Below are 13,160 nucleotides of genomic sequence, written 5' to 3'. Positions count from 1 at the left end.
ACACACACACACACACACACACACACACACACACACACACACATACACACACACAATAATTGATCAAGAAAATTTTAATAAAAAAGGTAACTCAGAAATCAGATCCTAGCAGGTGAGACGGCTCTCAGCTCTGTGATCAGGTGAGACAGCTCTCAGCTCTGTGATTTTCACATCCTGGAACGTTTGGCCATGTCTTGCAGACAAGTAACTGTTGGGCCCACTCCAGGCACCAAGTTCATAATGGAGCTCTTCTACCAATACCCCAAAAACTGCTAAAAAGTCAAGTGAGGACATTGGAAGGAAGGGTCAAGGTGACTTGTCCAAGGACATGAATGGTCGTCACAGTGGGGAGGCTCCTGGTATGGAGGGCAGGAACTTAGCCAAACACCCTGCATTACCCAAGACAATCTAGTCCTTCCTCAGTGTCTCCAAAAGAACCTTCAGTGACTTGGGCTCTATAGACCAGGCTAGCCTCGAAGTCAGAAATATGCCTATCTCTGCCTCTGCCTCCTGAATTCGAGATTGAAGACGTGGTGGCCACACCTGACTGCTCATTTATTTTTTTGTTTGTTTTGGTTTGGTTGAGAAAGGGTTTCTGGTAGCCCAGGGTAGCCTTGAACTTACTATGTAGCCAAGGATAAAGTTGGAATGCCTGACCCCCCCAGCCTCCACCTGCTGAGTGCCACTGTGACTAACTGGTTTATTTGATGCTGGCTTGGAAGCCAGAACCTTGTGTATTCTGGGGTGAGTGATCTACTCAATGAGCTGCAGCCGTCTCGTCTCAGTTCCATTCTACAGTTTAAGCTGTCCCTTCTTTAGCCCAGGCTGGCCCTGAACTGACCATTCTCCACCTGGGTCTCCTGAGTGCTCCCAGGTCCCTAGGGCTGGAGATACAAACCTGGGCCCCACATTCCCGGAAGTGCCCCACAGGCTTGCAGGAGATTCTGTAAGCCTCAGGGGATCTATTCTTTTCCCTTTACAGAACCCCCTGTCTGTAGAAAGTGAGAAGAAGGTATCCTACAACTGCTGCAGCCAGGGCTGGGTGAGCCTGCATGTTCAGATGAGCAAGAACACCTTTGTGCCAGGCGAGAAGGTGACATTCACATCAGAGATCCGCAATAACACGGGCAAGTACATCAAGACCGTGGTGTTTGCCCTCTATGCCCACGTGCAGTATGAGGGCTTTACGCCAAATGCCGAGAGGCGCCGGCGGGCAGACAGCAGTGAGCTACTGCGACAGATGGCCAATGCACGGATTCCAGCCTTCAACAGTACCACAGTGGTTAGTGCCTTCAACCTACCACTGGTTCTGTCTGTGAGCAGTGGCTCCCAGGAGAATGAGATCATGAGGACCAGCTATGAGCTTGTAGTCACTATCCACCTGCCCTGGTCCTTGTCGACAGTGAAAGCCAGGCTCCCCATCATTATCACCAGCACTAGGGAGGACAAGGCCGACAGCCCCCAGGTGGATGAGTTGCCACATGACGATCAACTGGTTTGAGTGCCTGAACATTAAATATTAAAATCTTATTGTAACTCTGAGTTGTCTGCTGGCCCTAGGATGTACAAAGCCCTGGGCTCTTTCCCCATAATCCCGATATGACAATATACGACCTATCATCCCAGCATTCAGGGGATAGAGCTGGAAGAACAGGAATTCAAGGCCAGCCTCAGCTGTTAAGCTAGCTCCAGGCTAGCCTGGGCTATGTGAGACCCAGTCTGAAGGGAACAACTATATCTCTAGGGTCTTGGCAGAACAGCCTATGTGAGCCAAGTTCCCATGGGTTAACTATCTACCTGTGAACCGAGATCTCCAAGGCCTTGAGTGTGGTGGCACACACTGGGCAGGCCAATGCACTATGATGAGAGGTTTAAAGTCATTTTTGGCTATACACTGTGTTGTAAGCCAGCCTGGGTTATGTGAGACCCTGAGTACACACACCACAGCTGCTATCAGATCAGCTATGTAGCTAAAGCTTTCTGGAACATTCTATTTAGCCCTACAGCTTTCTCGGGTCCTGAGACTCAGTGACCCTCACAAGCAAGCATTGGGAACACTTCCTGTGTAATGGTTGACGGCACCCACCATGCCAGGTGGGCCAATGGGAGAAGACAGCTGGGGCCATCCTGCTTCCTGTCCCCCACAGAGGGGCCCCTCATCCTCCCTGGCTCCTAACTTCAAAATAACCCCCTTCCCAGGAACCCAAGCCACTCAGCTGCAACCTCTGCAGGGTAAGTGGGAAACAGAAAACACAGAGAGGCAGGTTGGGGAGACCTGTCCACACAGCAAGCCCCTGCCACCAGTGCTGTGACATACCTCTCCCACTACCCAGGAAATATGAACTCTGCCACCTATGGCTGACAGAAGGAGCTCACCACTCTTGTCTATTAGAGGGACTTAAGGCTGCCACCCCCACCAGGTCCTAAGTGATGCCTACGTTCACTTACTCAGTGTCAAGGTCACCAGGCCAGGACAGCAGCACCTGGTCAGCCTCCACTCAGACCACCAGTCTCCATCCAAAGATACAGCAGGAACAACTTGTCCCCACCAGCATGACAGAATGTCTTGGTTGCTGGCAGTGCTCTAAGTTGCAGGCCAAGCCAGGGCACCCTGGCTCAGGCTACCGTCTGGAGGGACTGGGAGGGCTGTGGTCCCAGTAGGATTGGGTTACAGGCCCCACAGAGCACAGCCCTCAGGCCTGCCAAGATTCTTACACACCAAAATCTACCCACTACCCCACTTGCTTTAGGTCACCCCAGGAGCCACCAGGCAGTGTGCAGGGTTGGCCCAGAGCCCAGAGAAACAAGGGACCAAGGAGACCTAGTGCATGCCTCTCCCAGGACCTCAAGTGGCCAGAGAAAGGAACCCAGGTAACTCAAGAGCCTGGAAGAGGCTCTGCCAGCCTGGTGGACCACAGGTCTCAGAGACGTGTTCTTCCCCCAAGCCTACCACCACCTCCTCACAGGGTAGAGCAGCAGCCATGAGGCTCTGCCAGCCTGGTGACCACGGGTCTCAGAGCCGTGTTCTTCCCCCAAGCCTACCACCTAGAACCAGCCAGGTTCTGCATGTTAAATGACTCCCAGCTTCCTGTGGTGAGGGGCAGGACAAAACCTGGGCCACATAAGCCATGTGAGGAGGAGATGTGGATGGCAGCTGGCCATTAGGTCACTGAGTTACAGCGAGGGCTTGTGGCTGTTAATTATCCTTCAAAAAGTAAGGACACAGACAAAGAGCTCCTGTTTCATCTAGCATCTTCCACTGTTTTTCTTGGTCCAATCTCATGTAACTCAGGCCGGCCTCAAACTCACTGGGTAACACTTAAACTGATCTCCATGGTCCCCCTGCTTCAGCTCTGGGTGCTGGGGGTGACAAGCGTGTGCCACGCCTGGTGGATGTGGTGCTGGGAGGCAGAATCCAAGTTTTGTGTATACTGATTGAGCACTGTGCACCAGCCTCTAATTTCTCCTAAAATTAAAAGAATGCCTCTCATTCCAACCCTGGGAGACTGAGACAAGGGGATGGCCTCCATCAATGAGTGTAAAAGTTCCGGCCGGACGGTGGTGGCACACACCTTTAATCCCAGCACTTGGGAGGCAGAGACAGGCAGATTTCTGAGTTCGAGGCCAGCCTGGTCTACAGAGTGAGTTCCAGAGCAGCCAGGGCTATACAGAGAAACCGTCTCGAAAAAAAAAAAAAAAATTCCTTAGATTCACCACCCTCCCTTAATATTGTTGTTTTGTTTTTAAGACAGTCACTGTGTAGCTTTGGCGGTCCACCTGGTATTCCTGTAAAGTCTTAATGCTACTCTGCTGGCTTGACTTCCCACTGGTCTCTGAATGCTACCAAGCTGAGAGAGTCCAGACTATGTCCCTGGAACTGTCCTGCAAGACCTTTGCGTACAGCATGTGTCTAATATTTGTTGAATGCCTGGATACACAGCTAATGAGCCACGGGCCAGGCCCAAGGTTAACAGAACATCCCTTCTATGGCACAGATGGGCCCGGACACCCATCACGGGTACAGAGCCGTCGGGAGAGCGTCAGAGAGAGAGAAGGTCTCTGTAGGGGACACAGAGTGGAGGGGCTCTGTAAGGGAAGGAAGGGAGCGGAGCGGCGTCGCGAGCAGGGCGCCACCTGGAGGCACCATGCCCCATCCCGCCACCGCCCCTGTGAAGGCGGTATTGCTCACTGGAAACAGGAAGATAAAGAACTCAGTCTGAGTCAGGGTAGCTTAGAAAAAGAGGAGGTACCGGGCAGAAGTGTGGAAAGGTCTGCGGTAACTCAGTAAGGGTGGGTCCTCTCCAGGTCCGGCTCACATCCGTGCATGCGCAGTTCCAAAACGCCTGTGCACATTTTTCACAGCCGCACACATGTAGTCACACCCTCAAGAAATAATTCACTTTTTTCTTAGCCCCTGCAGTCGTCTGAGATTAACACTTGGCTTACAGACCAAGGGGCGAAAGAAGATTTAGGGATGAGAAGAAGAAGAAAAAAAGTCCAGGGAGTATCTTCAGGAAAGGGTTGATCCAGAGGTTCAGGAGCAGAAAGCTGGGTACTGCTCACGGCTGGCCATCACAGGGCCTTAGTGCCCTCGCCCAGAGGACTTGGGACAAGAGCCTCAGTCTGGATGACAGCAAGTTTTCCTTCAGGACTCAAACAGGACTGAGGTTCGGGGTATGTATCTTCCTGGCCATTGATTCCTCTTGGTCCGATGGACTTCTAAAGATGTCACTCAACCATTCCATGGATCTAGAAGCCTCTCTAAGGTCTCTGGAAACTTGGGAGGATTCAAGAACCCCAGAATGGGTCTCCCCTCTCCCTCCTCCCCTCCATCCAGAACCAGGACTCCAGGTCTTTCTGGGACTCAACTAACGCAGACAACCTGGGCTGGGTCTCCTTAGAAAGGTGGGCGGAACTATGCCATGGAAACCTCTGATTGGCCCTCTGTCCCGTCACTCCAAGGCCCCTTCCTCCACGGGAGGCACAAGGCCGCCCCGCCCCTCCCGGTAGATCCGAGCTGGACTTGTTAGGAGAGGTTTCCTCGCTTGGACGACCTGAGGACTTTGGTGAGTGCTGGGCGGAAAGGGGTAGGATCGATCTTGAGGCGCCTTTAGAGAGGAGGGAGAAACGAGGCTTCCGTGGGAGGACTCGGGTATCCCAAAAACCCCTGCATGCTAGGAAACCCTACTTCTAGAGACTTTAACTTTTACTCAAGGACCTAACTTTTGCAGTGCTTCCAACTCTTGGCCTGGCCACCCTAGGACCTTAGCGTCCCCGTCAGTGACGGAGTCCCTGAGCATCAAAAAAGGTAGATTCCACTGTCCTGGGTCTCCAGGATTAGAGTTGTGTTCAAATGTACGTCCAGTTTTCTGGGCCGTGGCTCCTCCCTCCTCCTCGTGATACTGAGTCTCCTGTCCCTAAGAACAACCAACCCAGCAGCCACAGTCACAAATGCTTTACCTGGCGTACACTAGCCCCAGGCCCTGGAGTATAGGAGTAGGGGTATGAAGGTGGAGGGGTCCTGCATAAAGCCAGTTGTGACCTACAATCTAGTCACCAGCCGAGCCTGTCGCCTCCTTTCAGGATGTCTCAAATTCAGTGTTTTGTTTCTGTCTTGTTTTTGGAAATGGTCCTACTCTAAACTAGGGTGGCTTGGAATTTGCCATCCCCCTGCCTCCACCAATAATGCTGGGATGACAGCATTGTCACTAACCCAGGCTGAAAGACTCCCTTAACCACTTCCAAGTCTTGGCTATACGCTGGTCTTTGACCCCGGGGGCTTTTCTGGCTTTCTCAGCAGAGAAAGTAGTTTGTGGGCGGGGTGGGGGGGGGAGGGTCAGTTTCAGGCAGCTGGAGCCGGGTGTAGAGAGATTAGATGCCACAAGTACTCAAAAAGAGCAAAAGGCACTGGCTTGTCTACAGTGGCCTCTCTTGCTTAGGATGGGGAGCTCCAAGGAGGTGTGACTCCTAAGGGATCAGTCAGGCTTTGCCACCCACCTTACCAGGTGACAGTTCCTGGGTTTGGGTAAGGCATGAGCAGCCTCACCTGACTCCCCTGTTGGGGAATCTTTATCACCAACCTAACTGCTGCACTTTGCCAGAATGGGTTATTGAGCACCCACGACGGCTTAGCTACCAATTTGAGCACCCTGCAGACGACACCAACCAACCTCATGAAGCCTGGACTGACCTAGAATTCATTGTGTAGTGGAAATATGGCCTTGATTTCTGACCTTCCTCAAGTGCTGGGGTGACAGGCATGTGCCATCACACTTGGTGTCTGTGGTTCTGGGGCATCTTGAATGCCCAGCCCCAGTTTTTAACTGGTTTTTAAACAAGTGATATCACCTACTTGTCCTAAAATTCAGACACCAGGCTTCTACCTCTGTCTGAACCCTGTCCTTAGTCCATCAAGCTTCCTGATCTTTTAACATCTATGTAAAGACAAGTAGACTCAGGTTGCAGTGATGATTCAGCAGTTAAGAGCACTTACTGCTCCCACAAAGGACCCAGGTTCAGTTCTCAGCACCAGCTTCAGTTTCCTAATGTAACCTAACTCTAGCTCCAGGGGTCTAATGCTCTTTCCTGAACTCTGTGGCCACTGCATGCACAGAAACAAAACTGAAACATAGGTCTTTATAAGATTTATTATATTTGTTTATTTTTGCTTTATGTTTTGTTGAGACTGGGTCTCACTCTATAGACCAGGCTGGCCTGAGAGTCACAGAGATCCTCCTGCTTCTACTCCCAAGCACTGGGATTAAAGGCGTGCACAGTCACCCCTGGCTTAATTTATTTTTAGTTGTGTGTATGCACGTGTGAATGTGAGTATGGTGCCCATACAGGCCACATGTCCTGTGTCCTTGAGCTTAAGTTGCAGGCCGTTGTGAACCCTGTGCTGTGGTGTCCTGGGAATCAAACTCAGATCCTCTGAAAGAACTGTACATGTTTTGTACCTCCTGAGCCATCGTCCTAACTCCCAAAATACTCTTTGAGGAGAGAGAAAGACAGTCTTGGATGTTTCAGACATTTGCCTCTGAGCTTCTTGGCTTGGAAGAAGTCTCTTTGGTTTTTTTTGTTTTTTTGTTTTTTGTTTTTCCGAGACAGGGTTTCTCTGTGTAGTCCTGGCTGTCCTGGAACTCACTCTGTAGACCAGGCCAGCCTCGAACTCAGAAATCCGCCTGCCTCTGCCTCCCAAGTGCTGGGATTAAAGGCGTGCTCCACCACTGCCCAGCCTGCAGAGAGGTCTCTGTATTAACTTGAACACACAGGGACATTTGTTAGTCTTTTGTTTTTCTTTTTAAATCCCCTTCTGCTGGGCAGCTAGGTTGTCCCTGTTGACATGTTGAGACCCACAAATGGGCACAGCTGTCTGGTCACATGGAAAAAGGCTGTAAGGAAATAGTACCCGAGAGAGGTGCTGGACCTTACCTTAGTGGATGGCAAAAGTGAGCCTTAGAGGGACATGTCTGTCAGACATAGCCTAGGACCCCTGTCACAGCCACCCAGAGTTAGGGGTTCTAAAGGCATGATCAGGAATGGAGCCCCTGCCTAGAATCCCCCTACCCCATTAGGGCCTGAGGAGTATGACTAGGGGTGGATTCCTACCTAGAATCCCCCAGGGAGGGGCCAGGTGTGACCAGAGGTGCAGCTTTGTTGAGTGTGCCTCAGGGACTGGGTTGGATCTCCTCCAGCATCATAGATAGGGTCAGTGGTTGGGGCGGAGCCAGGGTGAGCTAGGCCCTACCTTGGACCTTCTGAATTGCTGACTGGGCTCTGAGAGGACTGAAGGTTCACAGATGAACTGTGCTTCCTATGTGGTTGGCTTTCCCTGGGGAGAGGAGTGGGGCTGGCTGTCACTTGACTATTTTCTGCCTGCAGCAACTGCTGGTGAGACCATGTCTAGCAATGGGACAGATGCGCCTGCTGAAGCTCCAGCTGCTGTGGAGGAACCTGTGACGCAGGTGAGGGGCCTGAACTTCAGGGAGCCCTGGGCTTCGGAGTTCTGTGGCAGCCTGCTGGGGACTGCAAGGGGCTAGCCAGGAGGGAAGCTAGGAGCTTTCCCTCCCTCCTTCTTTCTTTTCTCTTTTTCCTTTTTCTTTTGAGACAATCTTGATATGTAGCCCAGGCTAGTATAGAATTCACAGAGATCCCCTATGTCTGTCTTCTGAATGCTGGGGATTAAACCCCTAGATCCAGCCCTTCATTTTTTCTTTGCTTTCAATACAGGGTCTCCTGTAGCACAGCTAGCTAGCCTCAGACTCACTATACGGCTGAGGATGACTTTTGAACCCCTGATCCTCTAGCCTATGCCTCGAGTGCTAGAATGAGTGCTTGTGTGCACTCTCTCCTTCTCTCTTTCCTTCTCTCCCCTGTCTCTCTGAGACTGTCATTTAGCTCAGGCTGAATTCCAATTCATTGTGTAGCCTAGGGCATCAAAGTCATCAGCGAACCCTTGAGGTCATGTGCCAGCGGTGCTGGATGACGTCATGTGCCGTTTGCCTTGGTTTCTAGGACTGGGACTGGAATCAAGGGCCTGTTATGTGGTTGGCCAGTGCTTTAACAAAAATGTAGTTCTTCAGACAAGCATGATGTAGCTGCAGAGGTAGGCAGATCTCTGTGAGTTCCAGGCCAGGTGGTCTACACAGTGAGACCCAGTCTCAAAAATACAGGAGGCATCAAGCAGTGGTGGCGCATGCCTTTAATCCCAGCCTTAGTCACTGCACTTCCTGACACGTCACTAGGTAGTCAGCTCCATGCTGGAACCTTCAGCTTCCTGCTTTGTGCAATTGTTGGTCCCAGGAGTGGTATAACCCAGCTGATCTGTTCCCAAAAAATGAGAGTATGGGGGTAGGCACCCTGAGCTTCTCAACTGGTTCCTTGCCCTCCACAGCCCAGTGTGGTGGGCCGTGTTGCCAGCCTGCCTCTCATCAGTTCCACGTGTGAGATGGTGAGCGCCGCCTACACCTCCACCAAGGAGATCTACCCCCACGTCAGGACTGTGTGCGATGTGGCTGAGAAAGGTGTCAAGACCCTTACCACGGCTGCGGTCAGCAAGGCACAGCCCATCCTGTCCAAGCTGGAGCCCCAGAGTGAGTTGAGGACCCCAAGGTGTGGAGAACGCCCCTCATTTGGAAGGAATCACCCCGACTTCTGATCTCCCATTCCCTGGGTGGCTCTCCCCACCTTTGAAGGCACTTACAGTGAATGTGTTCCCTACAGTTGCAACGGCCAGCGAGTATGCGCACCGAGGGCTGGACAGACTGCAGGAGAGCCTGCCGGTCCTCCAGCAGCCAACTGAGAAGGTCAGTGCTAAGTCAGTTGACTCTGTCTTGAGGCCCTGTCTGGAACTGCCAAGTCCTGCTGCATATACAGCACACCACACATGTGATAGTCCTCACTGTCTTCACCTGCACTGGATGCACTGGATAAGAAGGTCTTTAAGGTTGGCCATATCCAGTCAGAGTGCCCTCTGGATCCCACTGAACCCAGAGCAAAGGCACACACTGTCATCTGGTCTGGCCCCTTGAGTACTAGGCACAGTTTAGATTGTGCATAGTTCACACCCTTAGAAACAGAGCTGGAAGCCTTTGGAAGGGAACCTAAACCCAAGAAGACCAGGGATGCAAATACAACAGACGCACACATCAGGTTCTGCCCCATGGCTTTTACATGTGCTGTTCCAGAGACTCAGCTCTCTGATCTGTAGAACCTCCATTAACCAAACCCAGTGAATAACTGGACAGCCAGTAGGATATTTTCTTGACAGGGTCTTACTGAAATAGCCCAGGTTGCTTGAATGCTGACCAAACCCCAGCCTCTCATTGGGGGATCCTAGGCAGAGCCTCCACCCCAGGCTACCTCCCAGTCCCTCACTAGGGGATTCTAGGTAGGGACCCCACCCCTGACCACACCCCTAGCCCGTGACTGAGGAATTCTAGGCAGGACTCCAATTCTAGTCACACCCAGTCCCTCTCTGAGGGATTCTAGGCAGGGCTCCACCTTGACCTCACGCTACCTGGTCTCTGAATCAAAGACTGGGTGGCTACTTTGCTATGGGAACACACTTTCTTTTCTTGTTCTTATGGGCTAGGCCCCTACCCTATACTCCTGTATACCACGCCCAGGAATAGTTTCAATGCCTAGACAATAGGACATTCTGAGTTTGATAGCATCTGGATGACCTGAGGCCTGAGGCTGCTGGAGGCCTCCCAGCAGCCCTTTCTTTCTTACTTCCAGAATGTTTTTTTTCAACAAAGACATGCTTTAAAGTGTCCTTCACAGTGGTATGCACATTATAGAAGGGAGCAGTTCAGGGTCAGGTTCTCTAGACTCATGAGATAGAGCCTATACTGAGGCTCTGGGCCTGGAATTTGGGAAGGTCTCTTTACCTGAGCCACAAGGGACCAGGGTGTAGCCAACATGGCACTTGAACCTGGGCTATTACACAGACTGCAGCTACATAGTGAGTTTAGGGTTAGAGCCAGCCTGGGATACATAAGCTCCTATGCCAAGAATAAATAGGGCCAAGATAGCTCAGTGAGTAAAGTCAACTTCAGTCAAGCCTGAGGACCAGAGTTCAATCCCCAGGACCCAAAAAGTAGGAGAAAACTGAACTCCTACAAGTTGTCCTCTGAACTTCACATGTTGTGGCACATACAAATGTAAAAAGAAATTTAAATTATTTACTTAATTACCTAATTACTCAATTAGAGGCTGGAGAAGTGGCTCAGTGGTCTAGGTTGTTTGCTCTTCTTCCATAGGACCTGAGTTCTATTCCCATTACCCATTTTAGGTAGCTCACTGCCTGTAACTCCAGCTGGCCTTTGAGGGCACTTGCAAACAGATCATACACCTATATAGTTGTATAAACTTAAACAAAAATGTCTTTTTAAATATTTTTAGCCGGGCAGTGGTGGCACACGCCTTTAATCCCAGCACTTGGGAGGCAGAGGCAGGCAGATTTCTGAGTTCGAGGCCAGCCTGGTCTACAGAGTGAGTTCCAGGACAGCCACGGCTACACAGAGAAACCCTGTCTCGAAAAACCAAAAATAAATAAATAAATAAATTTAGCTAAGTGGGGAGGATATAGGCTCATGCAGGAACACCTTAAAATAAAAACCAAAAGCACAGAGAGGTTGAGTGATGGCTGTCCAGACTGCTCTGCAGTGGGGGGACTGAATGCAGGCACCATGCTTCCTACACAAGGCTGGGACAACCCCACGGCCTGTCTGAGCTGGGTCTCCTGGTGTGGAAAGACAGTGGCGCTTGCTCTCCCTCCTGCAGGTTTTGGCAGATACTAAGGAACTGGTGTCATCTACAGTGTCCGGGACTCGCGAGATGGTATCCAGCTCAGTGTCCAGTGCAAAGGACACAGTGGCCACCCGGGTCACAGGAGCGGTGGATGTGACCCGAGGGGCTGTGCAGAGCAGTGTGGACATGACCAGGTCAGCAATGACCAGCGGTGTCCAGTCAGTCGTGGGCTCACGTGTGGGACAGATGGTGATTAGCGGAATGGACAGGCTGCTTGTGACATCAGAGGCCTGGGCAGACAATCGCCTGCCCCTGACAGACAAGGAGTTAGGTGAGTATCCTCACCCTGGTCCCTCTGGCCTCCAGCCTGGCTCACCTCCTGCCTCAGTGCCTATGCTTGACCTTCCCCACAACAGTCCCTGAGAGGGCTCCCTCCTCTGCCCACAGCCCTCCACGTCCTCTGGTGGAATCTTCCCATTCACCACGGAGGTTCTAGGGATCAAACTCAGTCAGGTTTTGCAACAAGTCCCCTTGCCCACCTAGCCACCTCTCAAGTATTGGTGTAGGCCACCACCGTAGCTTCTCTAGAGGTCTCTGTTCCTCCTTGGTTGGCCATGAGCATGCAGCTCTACAGCATTTGTGTGCCATGTATTCATTGAAAGCAAAGCACTCACTGCCAGCCTACATTGGTTCTCTATGGGGGAGACCTGGCTGCTGTACCTCTACAGCTCCTCAATAGATGGTAGGAGACACCGGCCTGGGAGAGGGTGGGGTACGCAGTGAGAAAGTAGGAAGGTACTCCAAAAGTTGGGGGGCATACATAAAAAGGAACCGAGTCTCTGTGGGGGTGGCTCTCATCTGAGTAGCCTTGGTTTTAACCACTGCCCTCCCAGAGGCATCTCTGGCTGTCCTGTAGGACCCAGGTGGCTTGTCGGCAGAGAATAGCAGAGCCATGTGGGACCTAGCTTTGTAACCCAAGCAAGGTGGCCTGTGCCTGTCATCCCAGGAAGGAAAGGATGAGGCAACAAGTTTTAGGCCAGCCTAGGCTACATAGGGAGACCCTATCTCAGAACACAATCAGCCTCAGGCTGGGGCTATGGTTCAGTGGGTAAAGTGGTCATTTAGCACACACCAGGTCCTGGATTCCATCCCGGCACAACAGCCAGGTGTGGTGTGTACAGACACCTGGCACTCAGGAGGTGGATGCAGAAGGACCGGAAGTTGGAGGCTAGCTCTCCCTTCCCATTTCAGGTCTGGCCAGTTGATCTGCCTGCCTGTCCCTCCCTGTGTTCTGCCAACTCTCTGTGCCTTGGCTTGAAGCACAAAGCCCCTTTCACTTTCCCAGATAAAACCCCAGCTTCCAGGAGAGCTGCCACACCAGCTGGCCCGAGCCAAAATGTAGCCAATTGGTTTACAAAATGTACTATATAAGGAGAAGTGAGAAGGGGGAAATTCTTTTTCAAAATACAGAATTTTGCCTGGCATGATGGCACAGACCTTTAATCCCTGCACTCAGGAGACAGAGGCAGGCAGATGTCTATGAATTTGAATCCAGCCTGGGCTACATAGTGAGACCCTGTCTCAAAAACCAAAATAGGCTGGGCAGTGATGGTAAATGCCTTTAATCCCAGCACAGAGACAGGTGGATTTCTGAGTTTGAGGCCAGCCTGGTCTGCAGTGAGTTTTAGGACAGCCAGAGCACAACTTGTGGTAGTAGGTTCTCTCCTACCATGGGATCCACGGGTTGAACTTGGGTCATCAAGCTTGGCAGCAAGCACCTTGGTCTGCTCAGCCATTTTGCCGGCCCATCTTTGCTTTCTAGTCCCAAGGATGAACCAACAGACAGCTGCTCTCCTACTGAGCCACACCAACAGACAGCTGCTCTCCTACTGAGCCACACCCTCAGA

The 13,160-nt window shown here is 51.6% G+C and overlaps 3 protein-coding genes across 7 annotated transcripts in view; 2 read left to right on the top strand and 1 right to left on the bottom strand.

The window, feature by feature from the left end:
* Positions 1–1,542, top strand: part of Arrdc5 (arrestin domain containing 5) — a 5,106-nt gene extending 3,564 nt beyond the window's left edge. The window contains exon 2 of the mRNA XM_031348510.1: positions 983–1,542. Within this exon, the coding sequence (XP_031204370.1) occupies positions 983–1,501 (519 nt within the window). The 3' untranslated portion in view covers positions 1,502–1,542. The remainder of the gene's footprint in view (positions 1–982) is intronic.
* The window catches only part of Uhrf1 (ubiquitin like with PHD and ring finger domains 1), a 60,438-nt gene that overhangs the window by 24,548 nt on the left and 22,730 nt on the right, over positions 1–13,160 (bottom strand). The gene's annotated exons all lie outside the window — the stretch shown is intronic.
* Positions 4,084–13,160, top strand: part of Plin3 (perilipin 3) — an 11,505-nt gene continuing 2,428 nt past the window's right edge. The window contains exons 1-7 of one of the 5 annotated variants that reach the window (XM_031348705.1): positions 4,087–4,674; positions 4,963–5,066; positions 5,232–5,308; positions 7,882–7,964; positions 8,894–9,092; positions 9,223–9,305; positions 11,287–11,584. In XM_031348705.1, coding sequence (XP_031204565.1) covers positions 7,899–7,964; positions 8,894–9,092; positions 9,223–9,305; positions 11,287–11,584 — 646 coding nt within the window. In that variant the 5' untranslated portion in view covers positions 4,087–4,674; positions 4,963–5,066; positions 5,232–5,308; positions 7,882–7,898. Of the gene's footprint in view, positions 4,675–4,962; positions 5,067–5,231; positions 5,309–7,881; positions 7,965–8,893; positions 9,093–9,222; positions 9,306–11,286; positions 11,585–13,160 lie in introns of those variants that run through there. The other 4 variants (XM_031348707.1, XM_031348703.1, XM_031348706.1 and 1 more) reach the window with 4 other exon arrangements.

This window comes from Mastomys coucha, unplaced genomic scaffold (assembly GCF_008632895.1).
Source record: "Mastomys coucha isolate ucsf_1 unplaced genomic scaffold, UCSF_Mcou_1 pScaffold3, whole genome shotgun sequence".
NCBI classification, from domain to species: Eukaryota; Metazoa; Chordata; class Mammalia; order Rodentia; family Muridae; genus Mastomys; species Mastomys coucha.
Note: the sequence above shows the minus strand (reverse complement) of the source record. Positions and strands in the feature narration are given on the sequence as shown.